Source organism: Oryx dammah, unplaced genomic scaffold, assembly GCF_014754425.2.
Source record: "Oryx dammah isolate SB20612 unplaced genomic scaffold, SCBI_Odam_1.1 HiC_scaffold_5, whole genome shotgun sequence".
NCBI classification, from domain to species: domain Eukaryota; kingdom Metazoa; phylum Chordata; class Mammalia; order Artiodactyla; family Bovidae; genus Oryx; species Oryx dammah.
The window spans coordinates 67,104,288-67,130,790 of NW_024070189.1; the positions used below are offsets into that span (position 1 = coordinate 67,104,288).

The 26,503-nt window shown below is 42.4% G+C and overlaps 1 protein-coding gene across 1 annotated transcript; it reads right to left on the bottom strand.

The window, feature by feature from the left end:
* Window positions 1-7,691: 7,691 nt before the first annotated feature.
* On the bottom strand, window positions 7,692-16,979 carry PGBD2 (piggyBac transposable element derived 2). The gene is made up of 3 exons (XM_040240307.1): window positions 16,707-16,979; window positions 12,843-12,906; window positions 7,692-10,283 (listed from the first exon to the last, which is right to left on the bottom strand). The coding sequence occupies exons 2-3, from the start codon at window positions 12,857-12,859 to the stop codon at window positions 8,525-8,527; spliced, it is 1,776 nt and encodes a 591-aa protein (XP_040096241.1). The 5' UTR covers window positions 12,860-12,906; window positions 16,707-16,979; the 3' UTR covers window positions 7,692-8,524.
* Window positions 16,980-26,503: the final 9,524 nt, after the last annotated feature.

The following is a 26,503-nucleotide window of genomic DNA, read 5'->3' on the forward strand; positions in this document are numbered from 1 at the left end:
GGCTGCAATCACCATCTGCAGTGATTTTGGAGCCCCAAAATAAAAAGTCAGCCACTGCTTCCACTGTTTCCCCATCTATTTACCATGAAGTGATGGGACTGGATGCCATGATCCCTTATTTTTAAGATAATAAAAAAGAAAGACTGGGCAAAGAAAATCCCGAGGCAAAGCTCTCATCTACTTCCTCACTACTGCCGATGTCACATCCCTTATCAACAGGCTTCCGGTAAATGGGATGCATAACCAACTCAACTCAGCAGTTAGGAAAAAGACAAATGCAGTCCCACTGCCCCTGAAAAGTTCATTGACCTATCACAAATCTCTCTCCATGGAGAATGAAGCCACATGGCAGAAACCACTTCTTTCTGATCTAGTTGGAAACCTCTGTGTGTGTGTTACTCGCTTAGTCATGTCCAACTTTTTGCAGCCCCATAAACTCTTCTGTCCATGGGATTTTGCAGGCAAGAATACTGGAGTAGGTTGCTGTTCCTTCTCCAGGGGGTCTTCCTGACGCAGGGACTGAACCCAGGTCTCCTGCATGGCAGGCAGATACTTACCGTGTGAGCCACCAGGGAAATCTCCAAAAATGTCTTAAAAGAGAAGATAAAGTTATCTAGTGCAGAGAAATGAGATACTTCAAAAGGTAAAAAAGACTAAGAAAAGACCTGCAACAGAGTGAGGGTAAGGCAGAATGGGAAACCAACTTTTCTCTCTTTAGACTGGAATTTCTTTGGAGGGGAGAGTCTCTAACATAAACTTAAACCTCACTGAAACAAAAATTAGTCTTTGTAGAAGACTGAAATTGTCGCTGGTCCCTTATTGCCCTCTTCCTCTGAAATGAACAATTAGATGAACAGCATCCTCACTATCAGACCAAGCTGCATCACTGAATATAGTAAAGTCATTCTTAAATTCTAAAATTCTTCTAAATTCTTAAATCATCTAGCATGATTTCAGTTCCTTTATTTGAATCTATTTCCTTCCATGAATGATCTAGATTCCACCTCATTTGCCATTTCTATTGTGATTTAACCAGCCTCCCTGCCCCTCTGTTTTCACTTAACAATATAAATGCTAAGAGCTAACTTTCTAATGTTATATATATATATATATATAGTGTTCCAACCCTGAATGATTCCAGAATTCTGCAGTTAGAGCTGCCCAGAAAGGCAATGGCACCCCACTCCAGTACTCTTGCCTGGAAAATCCTATGGACGGAAGAGCCTGGTAGGCTGCAGTCCACGGGGCTGCAAAGAGTCAGACATGACTGAGCGACTTCTTTCACTTTTCACTTTCGGGCACTGGAGAAGGAAATGGCAACCCACTCCAGTGTTCTTGCCTGGAGAATCCCAGGGAGGGGGGAGCCTGGTGGGCTGTCATCTCTGGGGTCACACAGGGTCAGACACGACTGAAGTGACTTAGCAGCAGCAGTGGTGAACCAATTGCAGAATCATCTCAGGAAAAGAGCGTAAACAGCACCCTGTGCCCCCGAGGACAGGACTTTTCTCAGCAACCATCTCAGGACCTTTCTGTGAGTGACAATTATGCTTTCTCCCAAGTTTTTCTTACAGCATCCTTAATTTTGAAGACTTCATACAATGCCAGAGATGCAATGACACAAAATTTAGATGAGGAAACCAAACCCATCAATGTGAGAACGAATTTGAACCAAAGAATTAAAGCTAGAAGGAATGTCAAAGATTCAGAGTGAGGGAAACAGAGAAAGAGAGAGACTGAAAAGGAGGAAAGTAGGGAGGTTGAAGATATATTTTCTCTAAATTAATGTAAAACTAGATGACTTTATTCCAAAGATTTGACACTAGAATTTCTCAGATTTAATTCATATGACACCAGCAACAAGAGTGCAAAACAAAACCACTCAGTTACAGTGACAGAACTACCAAGTTGCTGTCACAGCTGGTTCTGCACAATCATCCCCCAAGGATGAACCCAAATGTAGACTGTTACATGCAGTTTTCTGCACTGTCCACTCTGTTCATCCCCATGATGGTTTATTGAAGTACCTGACACTCCTGGATCACTTCTGGACCATGCTCACTAAGATCAAAGCTGTTATGCTCTTGGGGTGACCTAGGTGTTGTGTAAGAATATTACATTCTTGAGGTAATCCAGGCAAGAATGGTCTCTTAATCCGAGGTTTCTGTGTTCACCAAACCAGGTAGCTGTTTAATATCAATAAAAAAAATTGCCATCTTCCACACATTCAAATATTACCACATGTCTGAACATACCTAATAAATAGAGCCAGAAGTAAAACATTTATATTAACAAGATAGCACAGTTTTGCAAAAATTTACAAAACCACACACTCTGGTCTTCCTTCCCATAATTTTTCAGATGAAATCAAGGCTAAACTATGAGGCAAGGAAATAAAAGTTAACACAAGACTTCATTTTCTAGAACTAGTCTCTAGAACTTCCTTGGTACCTCACTTCCACTCACCTTCTCTCCAGGTTGCTTGTCCCTGGAAACACAGATCTGACTTTCCTTCATGCAATCTGCACCTTCTTCCCTGCCCTGCTTCATCTACCAACATCCCCAAGACAGCCTCCAGCTTCTAAAGAACAAGGAAGCACTCAAAAGGGCTGTGGAGCACATATCTTCTTTCACTGACATCTTTTTTGCTGAATGTCTCCTCTTCTGTGTCTTCTGATCTATGGCTGCCACCCTTCCAAGGGTCCTGCTGAGTGCTTGGTTAGGTGGCTTGTGTTTTCTAAACCTTATGGTTTGTGCCATGTATTCCACCACCAGTGTTCTGGAGCTGGTTCACACAGACTCACAAGAGCTAATTGTTAAATCTTAAATAATTCTGCAAGTTGGTTGTTAAACCATTGATGGTACGGTGGAGGTATTCAGACTATGGCAGCTAGAAAAGACTATAAACGAATGCTTTTTATTTATTTATTTTTTTTGTCTTGGAATATTTTTTTCGAGAGCTAATTTACCAACACATCACTGTCTCCACCTACACCTTGAAGGAGAACATCATCATTTCTTCTGTGAAATCACTGCCCTCCTGAAATTCACTTCTGAATTTCACTAGACATAGTTTTTGATTTCAGGGTTTGTTGAACTTATCCTTTTTATAACTTACGCTCCTCAACCCCTATAAGTACTCCTCCCAAGTGCTGAGCCTCTACTCTTGTGCTGCCACTGTTACAACCCCAGAGACCACCCATGTACACAGGGAAAAACAACTTATTTTTCCCTTTGATTCACTGCACACCAATACCCCTCATTTATCATTTAAGAAACAAGGGCAGTTATTCTATCATTCAAGAAATAAGTGAGAGGGTAACAGGCAGGAAGACCAGGGGTCTCCAAATGGAGGAAATAGGCTGCAAGTGTCAGACATTTTTTTCTCTCTCTTAAGTGGCAGGAGGAAACAAACTAGTGATACATTTTCCCTCCCCTTCTCTATATAAATTTAAAAAGAGGTTTCTCTTAAAATACTGTGTTGGTATAATGACACCTGGTTCCCCTGAACTTAACTATTCTCAAACCTTGAGTTAACCAATGCATTTTTCTTATGAAAATGTTTGTCTTAAGCTATGTTAATGTAGTACACATTTACCCCAGCCTCTGTCTTCAAGTTGGTTCTGCCTAATGGCTCAGAATCAACTTGACAAACCAGTATGTTATACTCAGACATTGTTTCTCTAATCTATGTAAACGAAAATATTTGTATGGTGATCTGCCTTTCTACAAGACTCAAGTCAATCATTTTATGTCCCGGGATGACTCATCTGGTGCCAAGATACATCTTATGGATGAGGGGCATGGTGCCATTCTCTGAGTTTTAAGACATTCCTTTCTTTCATTAACAGACTGCTAGTAACTATATAACATCCAGCTAAAAACTAGCAGGGGGGTATTCTTTCTGCCCTCTTCTGATGTCTATGTCAGAAGCTTTCTCTATCTCCTTTATACTTTAATAAAACTTTATCACACAAAAGCTCTGAGTGATCAAGCCTCGTCTCTGGCCCAGATTGAATTTTTCTCCTCCGGAGGCCAAGAATCCTGGTGCCTTTTTGTGGCTCAGCAACAACCTTTCACAAGGACAGTTCTTCTATCATTCAAGAACAGTTCTGAAGAGTATTAACATTCAGCAAGGACAGTTCTGAAGAGTATTAAGATATTTAAACAAAACATTTGATGAAAACTGAACTGACATACCCAAGAAGCTCAAATATTCCCAAGCAATAGGAAGAAATAGGAAGAAAACTACAAAGAACAGCATAATAAAATTGCTAAAAATCAGTGATAAAGAGATAGCCTTAAAGCACAAGACACATTATGTACAGAACCAAGAGAATAAGAATTACAAGAGACTTACCACCACCACCACCACCAACAACAACAACAATGCAAGCCAGGAGACAATGAACAGGTATCTTCAGAGTACAGAAAGAAAAACTTGTTTATGCAGCAAAAACAACTTTTCAAAACTAATGTTAGTAAAAATGCCAGAGTAAGGACTTCTGAAAATAAATTTCATACCCATAAAAGCAATGAAAACACTGGACATTTTTCCACAATCAACTTTTTCAGACTTCTGAAAATTAAACAATGGCTTTCAGCAATCTGGTGAGGATTTACTTGAGAAAAATGGATGAAATTTACTAAATCTGTGAGTTTTATGGCCTTTTAACTCATCTATTCTTATTGTTCCCTCTCCTGTTTAGCTATAATCTTGAAAAACAACAGCCTGAAATGGAAAAAACAGGAGCAGGGCAATAACTGGAGTGGCAAGTCAAGAATGGATCTCCTTCAAAGACCAATCCCCAGAGAATTATCATGTACCCTGTTTGCTGATTCCCTGGAAGATCCCCACTAGCAGAACCATCTATATTTGATCTGACTCAGCACTCATCCAGTACAAATAGGCCCCACAGGCATTTTGAAAAAAACAATCAAAGGCGACTGTTGGAACATTGTGACTGCCAAAGGCAATACATACTATTTGGGCAAAAATTGGTTAACCAAAAGGCTTTAAAAGAAAACTGGGGCAATGAGATATCTATAGCAGACTCTGAAAAGCTTTCACACAGTCCTGGGATTCTTGAAGGCCGTGTGCTTTCATAGGATTGTGTACACTGCCAGAGATGTGTGCTTACTCAGGAATACCTGAGAAGCTCTAAGCACTCACTTCTGGTTAACAAGGAGGCTCAACAGAGCTGGAAGTGAAGGCTGAGGTGAAACTGTACACTGCCTGACTGAATGCTGAAGGCAGGTCCCAACATGCAAACTGAGGTCCACAACAAAGACTGGGAGACTTATGGGTTATAGGCTGAGGGAAGAGGGAAAATGAGTTGTTCAACTGATACAGTTTCAGTTCTACAGATCTTTTGCACAACAATGTGAACATATTTAACACTACTGAACTATATATACTTAACAACTGTGAAGATAGTAAATTTTATGTGTTTTACATTTGTTATTTTATAAAGACAAAATTGTCTGGTAATCAATGAAGCCTTAAGACAAAGTCGTTTTCATTGTTCATTAGAAGAACTTCAATGTTATACATGTTTCCACAGTCTGGTATACTGTTTTTTTGTTTGTTTTAATTTTGTCCAGCTTCTTAACAACTGGAAGGATTTTGAAATGTCATTAAGAATAATCAGGACAACTTTCATATCCTTTCCAGTTAAAAGATTCATGAATGGTTCTGCTAGAGTAGACAAGGCAGACACTCTATTCAAGGGCTTCCCTACTTGTGGGATTGGGGACCAACCATAGTTTCATTTTGTACCCTAAATTCCTTTGGGAGTATGCCAACAAGGAATGCCATCTGTCCTTGACTGCCAGTTGTGATACTTGGTTATTGTCTACACAGATTCTACTGTATTAGTTCTGGCATCATTCAGTGGCCTGGAATAGTCTGCACATGTTCCTACATCAATTACAACTTGAGACTATCCATCAGTCTCAGCGGCAATTTTTCCTTTAGCTCTTAAGAAAGTGTTAGTCACTTAGTTGTGTGTGACTTTGCGACCCCAGGGACTATAGCCTGCCACATTCCTCTGCCCATGGAATTCTCCAGGCAAGAATACTGGAGTGGGTAAACATTCCCTGTTCCAGGGGAGCTTCCCGACCCAGGGATTGAAGCTGGTTCTCCTGCATTGCAGGCAGATTCTTTCCCATCTGAGCCACCATAGAAGTCACAATTGGCCATTCTGTAGCTTCTGGAAGCTTTACAAACTGTTCTCACAACCATTCAATTAATTCAGTTGGATGATTAGTTAGGTAAAAAATACCTGGTAAGTAAATGCTAAAATCTCAGGATCATCATGATGCAAGAGACGAAAACTGAAAAGTAAAATTTGATCAACAAACTTCTTAAGACAAATGCTTTTAAGTGTCCAGGCTAGATTCCTAAAAATGTGCCAAAGGTATAAACATTTTTTAACATCCATTTTGAAAGCATTTCAAACCTACAAAAGTTCCAGTGGTACTAGATAGCTAGCTCCTATTATCTATCTTCCCCAGATGTTGACATCCTGCATAACCATAGTACAATTTTCAAAGGCAGGAAATGAATATTTATAAAATGGTGTAACTTCAGACCTTATTCAAGTTTCATCAGTTATCCCACTAAACCTTTTTTGTGGAACCTGGCCAGTATCACACACTGTATTTGTTATACTTCACTGGTCTCATCTAATCTTGGACAGATCCTCCTTTTCATTTTCTTTTACAGCCTCAACACTTTCAAAAGGTATTAGCCAACTGTTTTATGAAATGTCCCTCAATTTGGGTCTGTCTTGTGTTTTCTCATGATTTAGAATTCAGGTTGTATCTTCTGGGCAGGAATGTCACAGTGTACCTACCATACCTGAGATGAGGTGGGTAGCACAGGACATCTATATCTCAACACTGGTAGTATTAACTTTGTTTGATTGTGGTGGTGTGCCTGATTTTCCCACTAAGTGGTTACTGTTTATTCCCTCTGGAAATCTTGTAAGGAAATTCTTGGCCCTAAGGTTAGCATCTATGGATAGTTATTGCCTGCAGAATGACTGCTGTGACATTTGCCAAATAGCAGTATTTTATTTCCATCCTCCCTTCTCCATTTATTCGTTGGGATTCTACTAAAAGAAGGATCTGTCCCTTTTCTCCCTCTTATTTACATCACAAGGGACCAGACATTTGCTTTTCTATGGGTATAAACAATTTTTAAGATTTTGGATGGACCTGTTAGATCACCTTCAGAAAGGCTGTGCAGATTCATACTTCCTCAGGTACCGCATGAGTCTGTCACCTTTCTATACCCATACCAACAGGAATTATGTACAAATTAATTTGTTTCAAAAAGGATATCTCAGTTCAGTTCAGTTGCTCAGTTGTGTCCGACTCTTTACAACCCCATGGACTGCACCACCCCAGGCTTCCCAGTCCATCACTTATGTATCTTCACTGTTCATCTTCCATTTGTTCTTTTATATATAAGTGCACATTTTATTCTCGCCACCTATGTGTTTATAAGATCTTTTTGCACTGAAGATACTACTACAAATGGAATAATGTGAAACATATCTTCTCAATTTCCTCGTGTTTTCCTTTGCTAATGGATGTTTTAGTTTTATATGGTCAAATATATTAATATACTCTTTTTATTTGTGCTATTGTAGCAAGTTCTTTCCCAAATAAAAATACTCAACATGCTCTCTTAGGTTTTTTATTAAGTCCACATTTTTATATGTACTTCTTATATTCTTCTGGATTATATTCCACTAGGCTTTCATATATAAACTTTTTTCTTTGTTTCAATACTTTCCCCCAAAGTTCAGGAATTTTTAAAGGCAGAAATTAAATCATTGGGGAAATATATTTAATCTTGAATAAATGATGCTGACCATCCTTTTGGGTGAAAAAATTCCCTCCTTCACACTATTTATAAAAATGGATTCCATATGGATATACATGTATTAGGAAAATATTTTTTATCAAGAAAATACAAACTCTATAAATCTAGTCAGCTGGATAAATAATGGCAGATTATCTATCCCTAGAAAGTTTCCTAGCATTAGATAAAAGTGAAATAAATATGATTAAGATATCCTTCATCATATTGATACAATATTGCCTATATCAGATTAGTATAACTGATAGCATATACTATAAAATCTTTTTACTGTTCATAAGTTTCTCTAAGGTTTTGGTTACATTCAATTGTCCTTACCAGACAGCTATACCCCAAAGGAAGAATTTTATTTGAATAAAAAGGGCCCATAAGTTGAAATAAATAGCTGTATAAAATATATCTCTACAAAAATTTATGATTACTAATATAAATATTAATGTATATTACATGTAGGCATAATAGAATATAATTAAAAGGTAACTGTAATGAAAATGGGGAAAAACACAAAACCAAATCAAGGACTGAGGTCTCTTTTTGTCAACACCACACATAAGTGCCCCAAATGCTCTATGTAATTAGCTGTAAACATCTCACTGGAAACCAAATAGCCAGAGGGCTCCCTCTGCCCATCAGGCATTACCGGATGTGGTATGCCCTGAAGCACTTGGCATGGACGCCCTTCTGGCACTTCTCGCAGCGGGTGTTGGTCTGTGAGTGGCACAGGGCACACCGGGTCCTCTTGTCCTGGTGGATGATCCAGTGCCCAATCATGTCGAAGCGGCTCTCAGTTTCCAGCCGCCTGCTTCTCCTCCCTTGGGATGATGTGTCTGCATTGCTCTCTAAGTACACACAGGCCACATATCTTCGGAAGGCCAGGAGGTCCACCTGGGCATCATGGCAGCATATCCTATGCAGCTGCCAAGCATTGTTAAGAGCTGCATCAATAACATAACCAATGAAACTCGAGTACCACTTCATACCCCGGATCTTCACCTTGTACTTGGCGATGTTCTGGTCCATGCGGCCGACACCCCCCACCTTCTCCTGGTACAGTCTCAGCAGGGATGGCTGATGAACCTGGGTCTGCATCTTGGCTGCTCCTGAGTGATGGCTCGTCAGCCCCACCGGCTCTATGCCCACAGCATTGGAGCAGATGTTGACCACACTGCTATCGTGCCAGCGGCACACAATGATCTCCTCACTCTCGTCAACTTTGTAATCAAATGAACCCCTCTTCATTTTTTTCAGTTCTTTGGGATCTTTAAGGGGACAACGCTCAGTTCTGTACTCACGAACAGTTCCTGTGGCCTTCACTCCTTTCTTCCTTAAAATGGACATCAATTTGACACTTGTAAAAACCTTGTCAAAAAATATGTGGTATGGCAGACAGCCACGCGTCTGAAGTGCGTCCACAAATTTCACTACCATACTGCCTCCCAGGTCCAGGCCCCTGTCTGGCTTAGTGAACAGTGTGCCCTGGGAGGGCTCAAACCACACCAGATAGCCCCTGCTGGTCGTCCCACACCAGATCTTGTAGCCCAGCCGCACAGGCTTCCCCGCAGGCAGCTGCTTAGACCCCCGGTATCCAAAGTATTCACACATGGATTCGCCGAAGCTATAGAACTCTTCCAAGGGTGCATGTTTCCGGAAATTGTAGTTCATGCGTACGATGAGAGGCCTGACCTTGGCAAACCTATCACTTTCATCAAGCTCATTGTTATCTGCAAAATGCAGGTATGAGAAGATCAGTTCAAATCTGTCCCTTCGAATTGCATCAGCCACAAGATGGTGATGTGAGTCAGGAGATGTTTCCCAAAACATCCTTCTCCTTGGATAAGAGATATACCCACTTAAAATCAAAATGCCCAAGACACACTTCAATTCCTGGGCTGTGAGACCCAGGTTGACATTTTTCTGTCTAGCATAACGATTGGTTTCATTAACAATAAAATTAATCGTTCCTTCATCAAAAAACAGTTCAAAAAGACCTACAGGACTCAGTTCCTGGCTTTTGAGATCTTCCATATGAGGATCTGTTGCTGTCCAACTGCTGAAGTCCGGGCGGATATCTCTTTTGGTCCAAACACGTTGAGGTTCCACTACCGCCTTCCGCTTCTTCGTGGCTGGCTGCAGCTGCAGGTCATCCTCCTCCTCCTCTCCAGTGCCAGAGTCCTCAGGGACCACAAAAGCATGCAGCACATTACCAGGCACATGGGTTCCTCGCTGGCCATCTTCATCACCTGAGTCTTCATCAGTGAAGTCCCCTGCAGCATTTTTGGGCGGTGCAATGAAGATCTCCCTACTGTGGCCAGATTCCTCCTCTTCCAGAGCATTCAGAACCTCAAGTAACTTCACAGACTTCAGCTTTGAGCTGGTACTTCTCCCAGAGAGGCCACTGCAATGACAAGAAACAGAATGAAGAGAGGCCATGCAGGAAAGCTAGTGCTTCAGCAGAAAACTCCACCAAACCACTGCTCAGGCGGGGGGCACTCCTGCTGTAACAGCATCTCAGCTCCAACACCACCAGGCAATGTGCCAGATAAGTCAATGTTCCAGACAAACACAGATTACTCTTCTAATCTGTGTTTTAATAAAGGGAGGCATTCTAAAGAGGTATTCCATACTTCTTTTTCTTCTCAAGTCTTTGAATAGAGGATTCCCTCTAGTGATGAGTCCAGACGTCACTGTCATCACCTGGTTAACAGTAACTGCCGATGGGAAGGTTGGGCTGCTGAAGTCATTGACCTCCACTGATGTCTCTTGACTCAGTGACCTGAGCAGCCCTGCTTTTGTGCTTCTGCCTTACCTCTCTCTTCCCTTGTTCTTACTCACTTGACAAATATAAGTTTCCTCACTTCCCAAATTCTCATTATCCCTACCTGAACTCTCGCTACCCAAATTCAAGACCTAGCCAGATTCAGACAGATTTTCAGATGGCTCCCTCAACATCTGTATACTGCCTGGCAAATGGATTGGAAACATGGAAACCCCTGCTATTCTAATTCTGCCTGTCCATGTGGGAACCAAATACAAGAGATGTTTAATTTAGTGCTGCTCAGGGACTACAGCGGGCACACTCCACTCCCCGACCTGCATAGCACTTGTTTCCAAATGAAGGAAACAAATGACATATCAACAAGCAAGTAGCTATACAGGATGGCATCAGGTAGTTATGAGAGACATCTTGAATAAGGGACAGAGAATACAGCAAAGGAATAGGGCTGTGGGTGCTACTTTAGACAGATGATGAGGGAAGGCTTACAGGGCAGACAGACTGGCAAGGTGAAGGAGTGAGCCTTGCAGACAGTTGGACACAGGGTATCCCAGATGGAGAGAACTGCAGGTACAGGCACAAGGCCCTGCGGCCGAAGGGACTTGACGTCTATGAAGAGCAAGGAGGTTAGTGACACTGCAGACCATAGTGAGGGGAGAAGAGTAGAGCAGAGGTAGCTAGGTCCAGGGCCAAGGCTCCACAGGGTTCCAGAGTCCTGATGAGGACTTCTGGGCTACCAGAGGAAGTCCCTAAGGGGTATGGAGCAGGACAGTGAGTGGTCAATACATCACTGTGGCTATGAGAATAGACTGGATTTGAGAAGGTGGGCACGCTGATGTCCTATTTCCTGGCCACTGCATGAGAAAAGCCACACACCCGAGGGAGGATACAGACTTTACCATGAAGGCTATTTCTCTGCAGGCCTGCCCTATAGTTTTGGAGTTTAGGTTGCATTAGAGACTCACTCCAACCTCACTTTCAGGGCATTGGCTCCACCAGCCCCCATGCTAGAGGCTAGGGCACAAGACATCTGACCTCTGGGGAGATGAGGTACACTTCAAGCTCTCTGGGCCAGCCAGAAAGGGAGAGGAAACCTGAAGCTCTGCCTCTCCACAGACCTCAAATGAAGATATGTTCTCAAAGAGCATCAGCCCTTTTCATGCATCCTCCAGCCACCCACGGTCTATAGCAGCAGATCCAGACCTGCCCAGCCATGGTCTTGGCTAATCTCACCACTCAAGCTGTTGTGCACCCACAGGCCCTCAAACACCTTCTCTGTCTGGCTGTTCACACCGCTATAGTGAGAAAGCCTGCAGGAACTGAGGCAGCCCCACACAGAACCCTCTTGTGTTTTGAAGGATGGGGAAAGCAAATCACATCTTTAGATCAAGTGTGGAACTAGAGCTACACAGCTGCATCCATAGCACCCCTCACACTCCCTTGTCTGCCTTGCCTTTTCTCCTATCTTCCTTTCTCCTCTCCCTCCTTGGTGCTTCATAGACAACAAGTGCTTAGGGCGGCTGGCAGGACTGAGAGCTGAAAATGTTATAAACTTGGCCTTTCAAAAGCAAAGGGGTAAATACAGTTAGCCTTGAATAACACAGGTTTGAACTATGTAAACTAAGAGAAGACTCTTGAGAGTCTCTTGGACTGCAAAGAGATCAAACTAATCCATCCTAAAGGAATTCAGTCCTGAATATTCACTGGAAGGACTGATGCTGAAGCTGAAGCTCCAGTACTTTGGCACCTGATGCGAAGAACTGACTCACTGGAAAAGACCCTGATGCTGGGAAAGATTGAAGGCAGGAGGAGAAGGGGATGACAGAGGATGAGATGGTTGGATGGCATCACTGACTCGATGGACATGAATTTGAGCAAGTTCCAGGAGTTGGTGATGGACAGGAGGCCTGGCGTGCTGCAGTCCATGGGGTCGCAAAGAGTCAGACAAGACTGAGAGACTGAACTGAACTGAACTATGTGAGTTCACTTATACATGGATTCTTTTTCAGTAAATATGTACTAGAGTACTACACGATCCTCAGTTGGAGCCAGCAGTGCAGAGGGCTCCATTATAAAGTTACACACAGATTTGTGAATGCACAGAGGTGAGCAGCCCTACTCCCCATGTGTTGAAGAGTCAACTGTACTTGCATAAAGCCTTTCATCAAACATTACTCCTACCTTGAAGATGAAGCCATGATATACTGGGAACACCAGGTTATCTTTACTTGCAGAGTCTAAGAATCTGTAAGAAAATGGAAGTCAGTTTTAAGAAATCATATACAAGACAATAGGACTTTCTCTATCATTTGAGGGAAAAAAATCTTCAGATCACTACCAACCAGAGGGAAATGGATCAAGTACACACAGAAAATTATGTGTAGTTGACTGGCTAGTCGGAGGAGAAAAGAAGAAGCTCCTTCATCTCACACCTCACAACAAAATACATTCTGGGACAGGGTTTCCCATAGTCAGAACTATTGGCATTGTGTTTGTTGTATGGGGCTTTCCTATATATTGTGTGATGTTTAACAGCATCCCAGGCCTCCATTTACTATATACCAGTAGAACAACTGTCCCACTGGTTGTGAAAAACAAAACGGTTTCTAGACATCACCAAGTGTTCCCTGATGGGAAGGACTGGAGATAAAATCTCCCTTGCTTGAAAACTACTGTCCTACATCAGTGCTGCCAATAGAACTTGCCACAACGATAGAAATATTTTGTATCAGTGCTATCCAATAGAGTAGGCATGAGACATATGTGAAGATTAAGCACCGGATATATGGCTAGTGTGACTGAGACACTGAATTTTTAATTTTATGTAATTTTTAGTAATTCTAATTTACATAGTCATATGTGGACTGTAGCTACTTTTTAGACAGCGAAGTCCTAGATGTATTAAGCACCAATTGCAAAAAAAAAAAAAAGGAAAACTTTAAAACGTTTGAAGTATATTAATGACCACATCATGGGGAAACTTTTCTTTTAGAAAACACAGAAACTCAAAGGAGGATGGACAATTTTAACTATATCAAACTTCCAACAAATCTGTAGTAGGTTGTTTTTGAACTGTGGTGTTGGAGAAGACTCTTGAGAGTCTGTTGGACTGCAAGGAGATCAAACCAGTCAATCCTAGAGGAAATCAACCTTGAATATTCACTGGAAGGACTGATGCTGAAGCTGAAGCTCCAGTTATTTGGCCACCTGATATGAAGAACTGTCTCATTGGAAAAGACCCTGATGCTGAGAAAGACTGAAGGCAGGAGAAGGGGACGATAGAGGACAAGATGGTTGGATGGCATCACCGACTCAATGGACATGAGTTTGAGCAAGCTCCGGGAGATGGTGAAGGACAGGGAAGCCTGGTGTGCTGCAGTCCATGGGGTCGCAAAGAGTCGGACATGACTCAGTGACTGAACTGACTGATCCTAGAAGCCAAAACAGCCCCTGGCATGTAACAGGCACACAGTAAATACTTTCTGAACTGAACAACTTCTGCTGAAGAACAAATGGCCATACTACAGGGCATTCTCCTAATTCTATAGCAGGGTTTCATTTTCATCTTAACTTTTGGCTTTAAGACAGCTATTTTACTAAAGTACTAAGGAACTCAATACTTAATTCACCCTAACAAAAATGCATTCCTAAAGATACTCTAAAACTTTGCATAGGAAATGTCTAGCAATGGAGAGCCAACTGATACAGTGGACTCAAACAAGAACAGAAGGGCTAGCTAGGCAGAAAGGGTAGGAAAAGCCATTTCTCTCTTTCTCTGGCTGTGCTCCTCAGTCCCTCCATCCCCAACTGTATGGCCCTTCCATCCTTCTTGCCCTTCTTGACAGAACCACCAGAGGAACTGGACAAGAGTAAACAGTGCCTCTGCAGGCTAAGCAAATTCCCAATGGGAATGATTTCCAGAAAGAGGTTGTTTTTCTTCACTCCTTTAGCAAACATCAGAAGTGCCTACTAGACACCTAAGCATGTATAAAATCACTACTCTAACAAGGCTACCAAAAAGAAGAGGTAGGCGAGATTAAGATCTACAAAACAGGACTTGGTTAGATCTAGTCAGGAAAGTCACAGAACTTCTTTCTAAGGAAAGGATAATTAGACCTCCCCTAGGAAAGAGACCCTCCAAAAGAGTACAAATTCCCCGAGGAGGCAGAGAACAGCATCCCAAGCAGAAGAAACAGCAAATAAGCGGGAAAGCAAAGACAATTATGACAGGGTAGAGAACCCAAGGGAGAGGGTGTACAAAGAGACTGGATCAGCTATGCCATGTCTTGAAGGCACTGTTTAAAGAGACTTATCTTTATCGTAAAGCAAAGGGAAATCAAAAAAGGTTATAGGCAGAGCATGACACAGTGGGGTTTACATTTTAATAAGTTTATTCTAACTGTGGTATAAACAACTGAGTGGGGGCACCAAAGCAGATGTAGGGAGATAAGAGCGATCATCAGGATGGTGGGGCTTATGGCAAAAAGTGGGCCAGTCCAAGTAGGATTCAAAAAGTAAACCAACAAGTTTGGATCACTGAGGGGGAGGGAGAGGGCTGATCAGGGAGGCCTCCCAGAGTTAAGGCTTAGTGGCTAGGGTAGGGTGGTGCCATTCACAGAGGCCAGGAGCACAAGAACGGCACGAGATGTGGGTGATTTGGAGCAGTGTCTTGCACATATTGGGATGGAAATGCTTTTGAGATAACCCAGAAAGGTACTGAAAGGCCACTGTCCCTCTGGGTCTGAGAAACGGCCTGGGCTAAAGTCATTAGTGAGTCAGTTTTCTGAGGATTTGTGGAAGCCCCAAAGCCACAAGAATCCCTGAAGCCACAGGTGATACCCAGGGCGGAAGCCCGCATTGAAAGAGAAGCTGGAAAAGGAGGACATCTTCAGAGATGTCTAAGAGATCTAAGGGCAGGAGGGTGACCTGAGAGAAAGAAAAACCAGGAGATGCTGAGCAGTCAAGGGCCAGATGTGTCAAGGCACAGGTGTGCAAAGCTTGGCTCAGCTAGACATTCTCAGTTGGACATTCCCAGAGGCTCAGCTGGACATTCTCAACTGGCTCTGGCACCCAGGAAGAAAAGGCTCTTAGATTTGCGATCTGATGTTCCTAGGGCCATTCTGAAGGGTCTTGGAGGTGAGGGGACCTCTAGTGCTTAAAATATTAAATTTTCCACTGAGACAGGACAAGTAAATGGAACTAAATCCTGACTTGGATCCTATACCACAAAAAGGAAATGGTTGAGAAGAGCAAAAAATTCTGAACAAGGCCTGTAGACCTTTGGTGTCCTGGTTTCACTAACTGCTCTCTTAAGTAAGATGTTAACATTTGGGGAACCCAGGTGACTCGAATGTAGGGATTCTTTGTATTAGTTTTCAAATTTTTCTCATTTTTTAAAGTTACTTAGAAAAAACATTTTTTAATAAGACATTTTATAAACGCGAATGCCTCAAAGTCAAGCCAGGTGCAAAAGGGCTCAAGAATGGCCTTTGTGAGATACGGGGGCCCTCCTTCTCATACTCATCTCAATGCTAAACAAAAACGGGGAAGAGAAGAAAACAAAGCTGCTATGCAACCTCAGCGATCCCAGAAGCAGGCAGAAACTGTGGAAATGCCAAAAGCGCCCTTCACACAGCGTATCCCCACGCAGAACCCCCTCTCTCCCTAAAGGGCAAGGCCTCTAAGCTCGCCCGATCCCGCCGACCCCGCCCACAGATTTCCACCCGCTCCGCCCCCAGCGTCAGCCCGCCCCAGCCCCAGCTCCGCCCACAGCAGTCCTTCCCGCCCCAGCCCGGCCTTGCCCCGCCCCCGATCCCCCGCAAGGGCCCTGGCCATTCCTCCCTTAGCACATCCTTCGTTAGCGGGCCCCCGCTTCTCCCACAGCCCAGCCTAGCCCAAAGGCTCCCACCCCCACGCTCGCTCCGCCCCAGTTGACCCCGCCCCGGTGCCGGCCCCGCCTTCTGCCCCGCAGGGGGACCCCCTCAAACGGCTCTCTGAACTCGAAGCCCCGAGGTCCATTGTGCTGTACCAGTCACACCTACTCACCGTCCGCCCGCGGCAGCAAGGCCCAATGCCTGGGGCACCGTTGAGAAAAAACATCGCTACGGTCCGCCGCTCCCACATCCAAGAGGGGTATAGTCGGCGGTGCAAGCGGAGCGACCTCGACCTGCGATGAACAGACTGGAGCCTCGTGGTTCGTGCCAGATACCACTCGTAGCGCGGAGCCTAGAGCGCCTCGGCGTTGCTGGCATCGGCCGTCGCGGCAGCGCAACGTCCGGCAAGAGAGCGCTCCACTCGCCTTCGGCCCGCCTTCCGCTCCCCGCCCAAGACACACCCCCGCTTAGGACACGCCCCCGATCCCAGCAACCTACGAGACTTTGGGGCTTCCGCGGTGCTTAGGGGAAACCCGGAAGTGCCTCTGATGTCGGGGCCAGGGCAGTGAAATATACTCGGCCCCTCTTGCACCCTCCACTCGCCCGGTTCCTTTACTTGCTAGCCTGGGCACTTTCCTCTCTATTACTCACGGAGGGACGAAACCTTTTTTTTCTCTAGGTGGGTGGTTCTCCAATATAATTCAACAACAGCTTCGCTTGGGAACATGATAAGAAATGCATATTCTGGGGCCCCATCCCAGAAATACCTAATCAGAAATTCCGAGGCTTGGCCCAGTAATCTGGATAACCTGCTCAAGTTTACACTTTGGACTTTTTAGTTTGGCTAATTCTTTGTCGTGGAGGCCTGTCCTGTGTATTGCAGGTAGGATCACCAGATATAAATCAGGGTGCTCAGTTAAGTTCGACTCTCAGATAAAATATATACCCCAAGGTTAATAGATTGGCATGCTGCAGTCCATAGGGCAGCAAAGAGTTGGACAAGACTAAACAATAAGATTAATCTAGCAGTTAAGTATTTCATCTGGTGACGCTGTTGTTGTTCAGCCCCTCAGTCCTGTCCAATTCTTTGTGACCCTACGGACTGCATGCAGCATGCCGGGCTTCCCTGTCCTTCACCATCTCCCAGAGTTTGCTCAAGCTCATGTCCACTGAGTCAGTGATGCCATCCAACCATTTCATCCTCTGTCTCCCTCTTCTCCCCATGCCCTCAATCTTTCCCAGCATCAGGGTCTTTTCCAATTAGTTGGCTCTTCCCATCAGGTGGCAAGGTATTGGAGTTTCAGCTTCAGCATCAGTCCTTCCAATGAGTATTCAGGGATGATTTCCTTTAGGATTACTGGTTTGATCTTCTTGTTGCCCAAGGGACTCTCAAGAGTCTTCTCTAGCACCACAGTTCAAAAGCATCAATTCTTCAGCACCCAGCCTTCTTTATGGTCCAAATTTCACATCTGTACTTGACTACTGGAAAAACCATAGCCTTGAATATGTGAACCTTTATCAGCAAAATGATATCTCTGCTTTTTAATGGTAGATTTGTCAAGCTTTTCTTCCACGAAGCAAGCATCTTCTAATTTCATAACTGCAGTCACCATTCACAGTGATTTTGGAGCCCAAGAAAATTAAGTCTCTCACTGTTTCCATTTTTTCACCATCTGTTTGCCATGAAGTGATGGAACCAAAATGCCATGATCTTAGTGTTTTGAATTTGGAGTTTTAAGCCAGCTTTTTCACTCTCCTCTTTCATCAAGTGGCTCTTTAGTTCCTCTTTGCTTTCTGCATAAGGGTGGTGTCATCTGCATATCTGAGGTTATTGATATTTCTCCTGCAAGCTTGATTCCAGCTTGTGATTTATCCAGCCCAATGTTTTGCATGATATACTCTGCATATAAGTTAAATAAGCAGGGTGACAATGTGCAGTCTTGACATATTCCTTTCCCAGTTTTGAACCAGTCCATTATTACATGTCTGGTTCTAACTGTTACTTCTTGACCAACATACAGGTTTCTCAGGAGGCAGGTAAGGTGGTCTGGTATTTCCATCTCTTTAAGAATTTTCCAGTTTGTTGTAATCCAGACAATCAAAGTCTTTCTCATAGTCAGTGAAGCAGAAGTAGGTATTTTTCTGGAATTCTCTTGCTTTTCCTGTGACCCAACAGATGTTGGCAATTTGATTTTTGGTTCCTCTGACTTTTTAAAATCCAGCTTGTCATCTTGAAGTTCTTGGTTCAAGTACTGTTGAAGCCTAGCTTGAAGGATTTTGAGCATTACCTTCCTAGCATGTGAAATGAGCACAGTTGTGCAGTAGTTTGAACATTCTTTGGCACTGCTCTTCTTTGAGATTGGAATGAAAGCTGACCTTTTCCTGTGGCCACTACTGAGTTTTCCAAATTTGCTGGCATATTGAGTGCAGCCTTTTTATACTGTTCATGGAGTGTTTGTGGCAAGAATACTGGAGTGGTTTGCCGTTCCCTCCTCTAGGAGATCAAACCAGTCAATCCTAAGGGAAATCAGGCCTGAATATTCATTAGAAGGGCTGATGCTAAAGCTGAATCTCCAATACTTTGGCTACCTGATGTGAAGAGCCAACTGACTGGAAAAGACCCTGATGCTGGGAAAGACTCAAGGCAAAAGGAGAAGAGGGCAGCAGATGGTTGGATGGCATCAGTGATTCAATGGACATGAACTTAGTGAACTCTGGGAGATGGTAAGGGACAGGGAGGCCTGGTGTGCTGCAGTCCATGGGGGCACAAGGAATCAGACACAACTTAGCGACTGAACAACAACAATGAGTGAAGCACTTTAACAGAATCATCTTTTAGGATTTGAAATAGCTCAGCTGGAATTCCATCGCCTGCATTAGCTTTGTTCATAGAAATGCTTCCTAAGGCTCACTTGACTTCACACTCCAGGATACCTGGTTCTATGGGAGTGACCACACCATCATGGTTATCCAGGTCATTAAGACCTTTTTTGCTGATTCTACCTATAGGTATTTTTATTTGCTAAATCTGGTAGCACTGAGTTAGGATTTTGAGCATCCCTTGGCTGTATCCACTAGGGGCCAGTAGCAAACCACAGCCCCTGTTCCACCAGTTATGATAACATCAACTACAAACTGGTACTTGCCATGGGTGCTTTCCATCTACTTCTACAAGGATTAAGTCATGTGCTGCTGCAGCTGCTGACCTTCAACACACCCTGAAGGAGTTGAAGCTGGAGAGAAGAAATGAAGCGCTCTGTGCTCAGAGAAAAACTGGCAGGACAGGTTCTTCAGATAGTTAGGTATTCTCAGGAGCTGATTTTATGAGCCCAATTGTCATATCATCTCATATCTAGAAAAGCACCAAAATCCTTCATGGTGATGACTGTTTCTTGTGACTAGCAGAAGCTTCATGAGACTAGTAGAAACTTTTTGGAAAATATGTGCTTGATTGCAGGTACTCCCCCCATTACTAAAATCACATATATACTGATCTTTCTCCTTTGCCTCTGTGGAGCAGTTTCTCAGAGGTATCTGAGGTGCCGTCTCCTGAACTGCAGTCCTCATTTTTGCCTCAAATAAAACTTAACTCTCACATTGTGCCTTTTTTTTTTTTTCAGTTGACAACAACTAAAATTGTCTGCAGGTGCTCTGAAGGAGGTAGTGGGCAAAGTCCCCCTTCCACCCAGGATTACCCCCATCTCCTCCCTATACACACACTTTGAGACTCAGCTCCATAAGGTATATATGAGTGTACTTTACAGTAAAAGGTGCCTTGACCTCCAAGGGATTTTCTAAACACAAAAATCCTTGGGACCAAATCGTGCTAAATATTCAAGAAGGGGGCCAAGTAGTGAAGATTCTGTATTGGCTTCTCTAAGTTGGCATTTCTCCATAAGGATTTTGCTTAGTGTAAAGTGTAAACCACCTAGGTCAGGAAAATAAGTCATCATCCTCATTTGTGAGATTCTGGAGCCAAGGGCACCCTCAAGTTTGTCGTTGTTTATTCCACAAATCTGTATTGATGGCCTGCAAACAAGATACAGCAGAGAACAGAAAAGTTCTTATTCTCATTGGAGTCTCTTTTTAATAAAAAAGGCACTCAAGAAACAAATAGTGTCAAAGGTGATAGGTGCTGTGAAGAAAAAGGAAGTAAGTTAAGTGGGTAGATGAGTTCTGGGAGGGTGGGGTGCTATTTTAGGTAACATAAGTGCAGTGTTTCCTATCTTCCTTTGTTCCCCATACCTACATCTCATTCATTCACACATTAGGCAAGATCTGTTGCAGTAAAAACAGAAGTGAATGGCCTTTGGCACATACCAGTCAAACAGGCCTGCAGGAGTTAAACAATCTTTGTTGTTCTTTAGTTGTTACTACTAGCAAACACTTGTAGCTGAACTTGTCCTTCACAAAGCTAATCACTCTCTGACTGATATATAGATTATACTCTGCACCTGGCATTCTTTGCCCCCTACACTCTTGTAGTATTCTGCATTTCAAAAAGAAGTTCATGGGCCAATAACTGCAGGGTCACTAGACCCAGTTGCTGAGTTGCCTGATGGCAGCTGTGGCCATTTTGAGACTACAGAAGAAAACAAGAAAATGCAAGACCTTTACGAGGATATAAAACCTCTCCCTATTCCTGAGCAAGGAGGGCACAGCTCTTGAGGAGCTAGCCAGCTGTGTTTCCCTTTTCCTTGGCAAAAATAATAAAGCTACTCTTTTCTGTTTACCCCAAACTCTGTCTCTGTATTTCTATTTGGCATTGGCAGACAGGGAGTCAAGATTTTGGCAACACAGCTACTGAATGCCCATTCTGTGACAGTCACTGCTTACATTCCAGTGAGAGAAACAGATAATAAACAAACTGGTAAAATATGTGATATTTATTATAAGTGGAAAGTTCTATGGAGAAAATAAAATCAGAAAAGGGGGATGTTGTATCCTTTTTTAATAGTGTGGTCATGGAAAATATCCCTGAAAAAAATTATATTTGAGGGAAAAGCCAAAAGATGTGAAGAATAAGCCACTCAGAATTCAATCAGGGAAATACTTGAGATGGGGAGAATAGCATGTTCAAAGACCCTGAGGTGGGATGAACCCCAACACTTTGGAGGAATAGCTGCAGCTGAGTAAAGAAGGGGAATCAAAACAATGAAGTTGGAGACATGATAAGTTTATGCCAGATATGTGGCCAGACTCTGCATGCATTTAGCGTTCTAGTGGAGGAAGAACGCAGTCTGATGAAGTTTTTATAAGTGCCCTCTGAGGTGAAGCAAGAGCAAAGAACCAGACAGGAGACTATTGCAGTGGTTCAGACCAGAGATGATAGTGACTTGGAAGGTGCGAATGGTGGAGCCAGAGAGAAATGTAGCGTTCTGAAAGCATTTTGCAAGTAGAGTCAAGATTTGCTTATAGATTGGATGTAGAACATGAGAGTAAGGAGTCAGGGAACACTCAAGGTTTGGGGCCTTCACTAGTGGAAGAATAGGGTTGTCATTGACTGAGAAGGGCAAGATGGCAGAAGGAGCAGGTTTGGTGGGAGATGAGGAGTTTGGTGTTAGATACATAATCCTCAACATTCAAAAAAATAAGATCATGGCATCCAGTCCCATCACTTCATGGCAAATAGGTGGGGAAAAAAATGAAAACAGTGACAGACTTAATTTTCATGGGCTCCAAAATCACTGCAAACAGTGACTGCAGCCATGAAATTAAAAGACTCTTGCTCCTTGGAAGAAAAGACATGACAAACCTAGACACGTATTAAAAACCAAAGACATCACTTTGCTGACAAAGGTCTGCATACTCAAAGCTATGGTTTTTTCCAGTAGTCATGTACACACGTGAGGTTTGGCCCATAAAGAAGGCTGAGTGCCAAATAATTAATGCTTTTGAACTGTGGTGCTGGAGAAGACTCTTGAGAGTCCCTTGGACAGCAAGGAGATCAAACCAGTCAATCCTAAAGAAAATCAACTCTAAGTATTCATTGGAAGGACTGATGCTGAAGTTGAAGCTCTGATACTTTGGCCACCTGATGGGAAGAGCCAACTAATTGGAAAAGACCCTGATGCTGGGAAAGATTGAGACCAGGAGGAGAAGGGGGAGAGAGAGGATGAAATGACTGGATGGTATCACTGACTCAATGGACTTGAGTTTGAGCAAACTCTGTAAGATAGTGAAGGACAGGGAAGCCTGGCATGCTGCAGTCCATGGGGTTGCAAAAATCAGACATGACTGAGTGACTGAACAACAACAACAACATAATCCTCATTCTTTTGGGACCTTGCTTCACAAGTTAGTGGAGGTGACTGACTGGCTTTCTTTTCTAGATGGAGAAATACTTACTCAACTCATACCCACTTCTGTCTTAATTGATGGTTAGGATCCTGAGCTAAGTCATATTCTCTTGCATAAATGCTCAGTAAAAATCTGAGATTTTGCCTGGATGACTGGTTTGTTACACTCAGAATTTAGCTTCCTCATATAAATAATGAAAATATTCACAACCCCTGACTGATTCATAGAGTTTAGCCTAGGAAGAATTACACGGAACCATCCCCCTCCATTCTAGATCCCCAATTCCTTCCTCCTCAGATAGCAGCAGGGGTATGCGAAAGGATTTCACTATTCACACAGCAGTTCATGTGCTGGCAACTGTGGCTCTTCATTCACAAATCACCTCAAATAAAGGATGGAGGACTCTCAGAATGAGAGGCCAACATTCTTCCAGAATAAACCTGCATACAAACCACTAGAAATATCAGATCCCTCTTGTGGGATATTAGGATCATAGAGATTTGGGGGAGAAGCGGCCTAAGATACAGGGAGAAATAAGCATAGATCAAAATGGAGAAGAAAATCATCATGAAAAGATGGACTGAGGTGAGAAAGAGAAGAAAGAGGAGAATGATAGGATAGTGCCAGGGTCCTCCAAGTGAGCCCATCTAGTAACTCAGGTGCTCTCTCCTTGACTGATGTTACCTTAAAACAATAAAACAAACAATTATTTTACCAGCAAAAATGAGTTTATTGGGGGGCAGCAAAGAACTGCAATTATGGGGAACCACATGCAAGTCTTATAAAATGAGAGGAAACCTTTTGTAGAAAAAAAGATGTTGGGATGGGCTGTTACGATAAGTCCACTGAAGTATAGTGACTTTTCATTGGCTGAGTTGTGACAATGTCTTGTTGGTTGTGCTGTTGCCAAACAAGGAGAAAAACATCTTTCTTCCTCATTCTGGCAGTGGGTAAAGTAGGGTCATTTCCAGCCAGAGATGCAAAGCAAGTGTCTTCCTATTGAGATTTGTATTGACATGGAGTGGTATGTGTGTGAAGCTTCCCATTCTGGCCTCCCAACTCTAATATAGTTCCCTTTTATTAATTTTGACACTCAGCTGCCTTCTCAGAATACACTGAACGAATTTTTTAAAATAAAAATTTTTTTGCTAGTGGTATTGGAGGTCTTAACCAGCACTGTAGTACATTGATTGATGCTCCCTCAAAAGCTGTATCCACCCAGAACCTCAGAATATGACCTTATTTGGGATAAGAGTCTTTGCAGATATGATAAAGGTGAAGTGAAATCTTCATGGATTATGGTGGGCCTTAAATCCAATGATGAATGTCCTTGGTGTTTTTTGGCTTGTGGCTGCATCAGTTCAATCTCTTTCTCTTCAACATGTGTCTACGTGTGCCTTCTGCCTTTCTGTCTTCTATAAGGACATCCATCATCTCACTTTTGTGCTTTAAGCTGTTGCTCATAGTATTCTGGCAAAACAAACAAAAAATGTGTTTTGTTAGTTGCTTAGGTTTAGGGCTCAGCATGGTGAGCCTCAAAGAAATGGACAAATGTTTAGAAAAGTACAACCTTCCAAGTCTGAACCAGGAAGCAATAGAAAATATGAACAACCATTCACAAGCACTGAAATTGAAACTGTAATAAAAAATCTTCCAACAAACAAAAGCCCAGGGCCAGATGGCTTCACAGGTGAATTCTATCAAGCATTTAGATAAGAGTTAACATTTATCCTTCTCAAACTCTTTCAAAAATTGCAGAGGGAGGAATATCCTCAAACTCATTCTATGAGGCCACCATCACTCTGATGTCAAAACCAGACATAATATTACACAAAAAAGAAAATTACAGTCCAGTATCACTTAAGAACATAAATGCAAAAATCCTTGATGGAAAACTAGCAAATAGAATCCAATAATACATTAAAAGGATCATACACTACAATCAAATGAGGTTTACACCAGGGGTGCAAAGTGTATATATGCAGATCAATCAGTGTGATACACCATATTAACAATTGAAGAATGATGTAAAAAAATTGGGGATGAAAAGGAGGAAAAAACTTACATAATAGAATTAGAAAAATCAGCCCTTTAAACCAGAATTCTTTCTAAAATGTAAATTTTGAAATTGTCTTTAATTGAGAAATAGGATGTTTTAAAGAAAAAAATTTGGAAAAAAAGTTTTAAATTTATTATCTTATAAGCAAATTTCAAATAAATCTGTTGTAGCTCATTTATAAATGAGCTTCAGGGGGTTGATGATTTTTTTAGGGTGTTTGTAAAAATGCTGTAAGACATATTTAAGGAGGAAAAGGAACAGGAGGAATTAAACTATCTTTATTTAAGTGATCACTGAGTTTATTTCATGTGTATGCATATACATCTACACGTGTACGTGTGGGATAAATTTTTACATATTAAAATTATCATGTCTGCCAAGCATGAACTAAATAACACTTTACAGTTGATGATGTTAATAAATAACATTCAATTATAGCTCAGCTACCTGAGCTTAAGTGTCAAGGCCTTCATCAGCCGTGAGAAGAATCACAGGCTACTCAACAATTAAGTATGCCACATGCATGACATCACAGCTCTATGGGTCCACCAGCAGGTTAGTCATATGTTCGTCAAGGTGTCTTATTTAGGGGAATGCATAAAGTTTTTAGGCAAGATGGGTCTGAAGAAAGAATCAGATGCCAAATATAGAGTCAAGCTAGAATCTCTTGCTATTAACAGGCCCAGGGCCATGAAAGTGGCATTAACCAAGAGGCTGCTGTTTCCCCAAACTTGCTTGTTAAGGGATGATACTGACTGTGATATACATGCTGATGAGAATTGAACTGATTGATTAAGGAGTTAATGTCCCACGTAAAATTTAAAATTACTATTGGTAAAGAATATCCATGGAGATGATAAATATATGCACAATTAAACATAATATGTATTATGTAACACCAAGAATACAATGTACACGCTTATGGTAATATTATATTTATATTATATAGTATTAATTCCACGATATGTATGTATGACAACATATAGTATATACTATACAAAATTAAACATACATAGCATTAATAGAAATATTAGTGGGGAAAGACACGGAAACTTGGCATACAGAGGAATATGTCACTCTTTTTCACATCTTCTATATAGATATAGCACATGAAAAGAGTTTTGAATACAAAGAATTCATGTATTTAAAAAAAATATATGTCCTTATATTTAAAAAACATTATTTATCCGAATTAAATACAGAGTCTGACAATCCATGTATAACGCCCTTCCCTTCATTTAAACACTTGAAGGAGACATGGTCTCTAATTGCCATGTTGACAACAGACAAGTAGGGGCCAGCAGATGCAAGGAGAGAAGCTGGGAGGCTACAGAGAAATCCAGACAGAAGATGGTCGTTGGGACCAGGATGGGAGCAGGGGAAGTGCTGAGAAGTAGAAAGCAGAGCTGATGGAATCTGCTGATGTGAGTGTGAGAGGCATCCAGAACGACCCCTTGGATTTTGTCTCGAGCAGCTGGAAGTGTGGGGATATTTTTATTTAAACTGGGAAGATAGCAAGTTTGGGCTGGGATGGACAGAAATTAGCAGATCAATTTGACCTATGTGAGGTGCTTATTAGATATCCCAATAGACTCATGTAGATCTCCTGG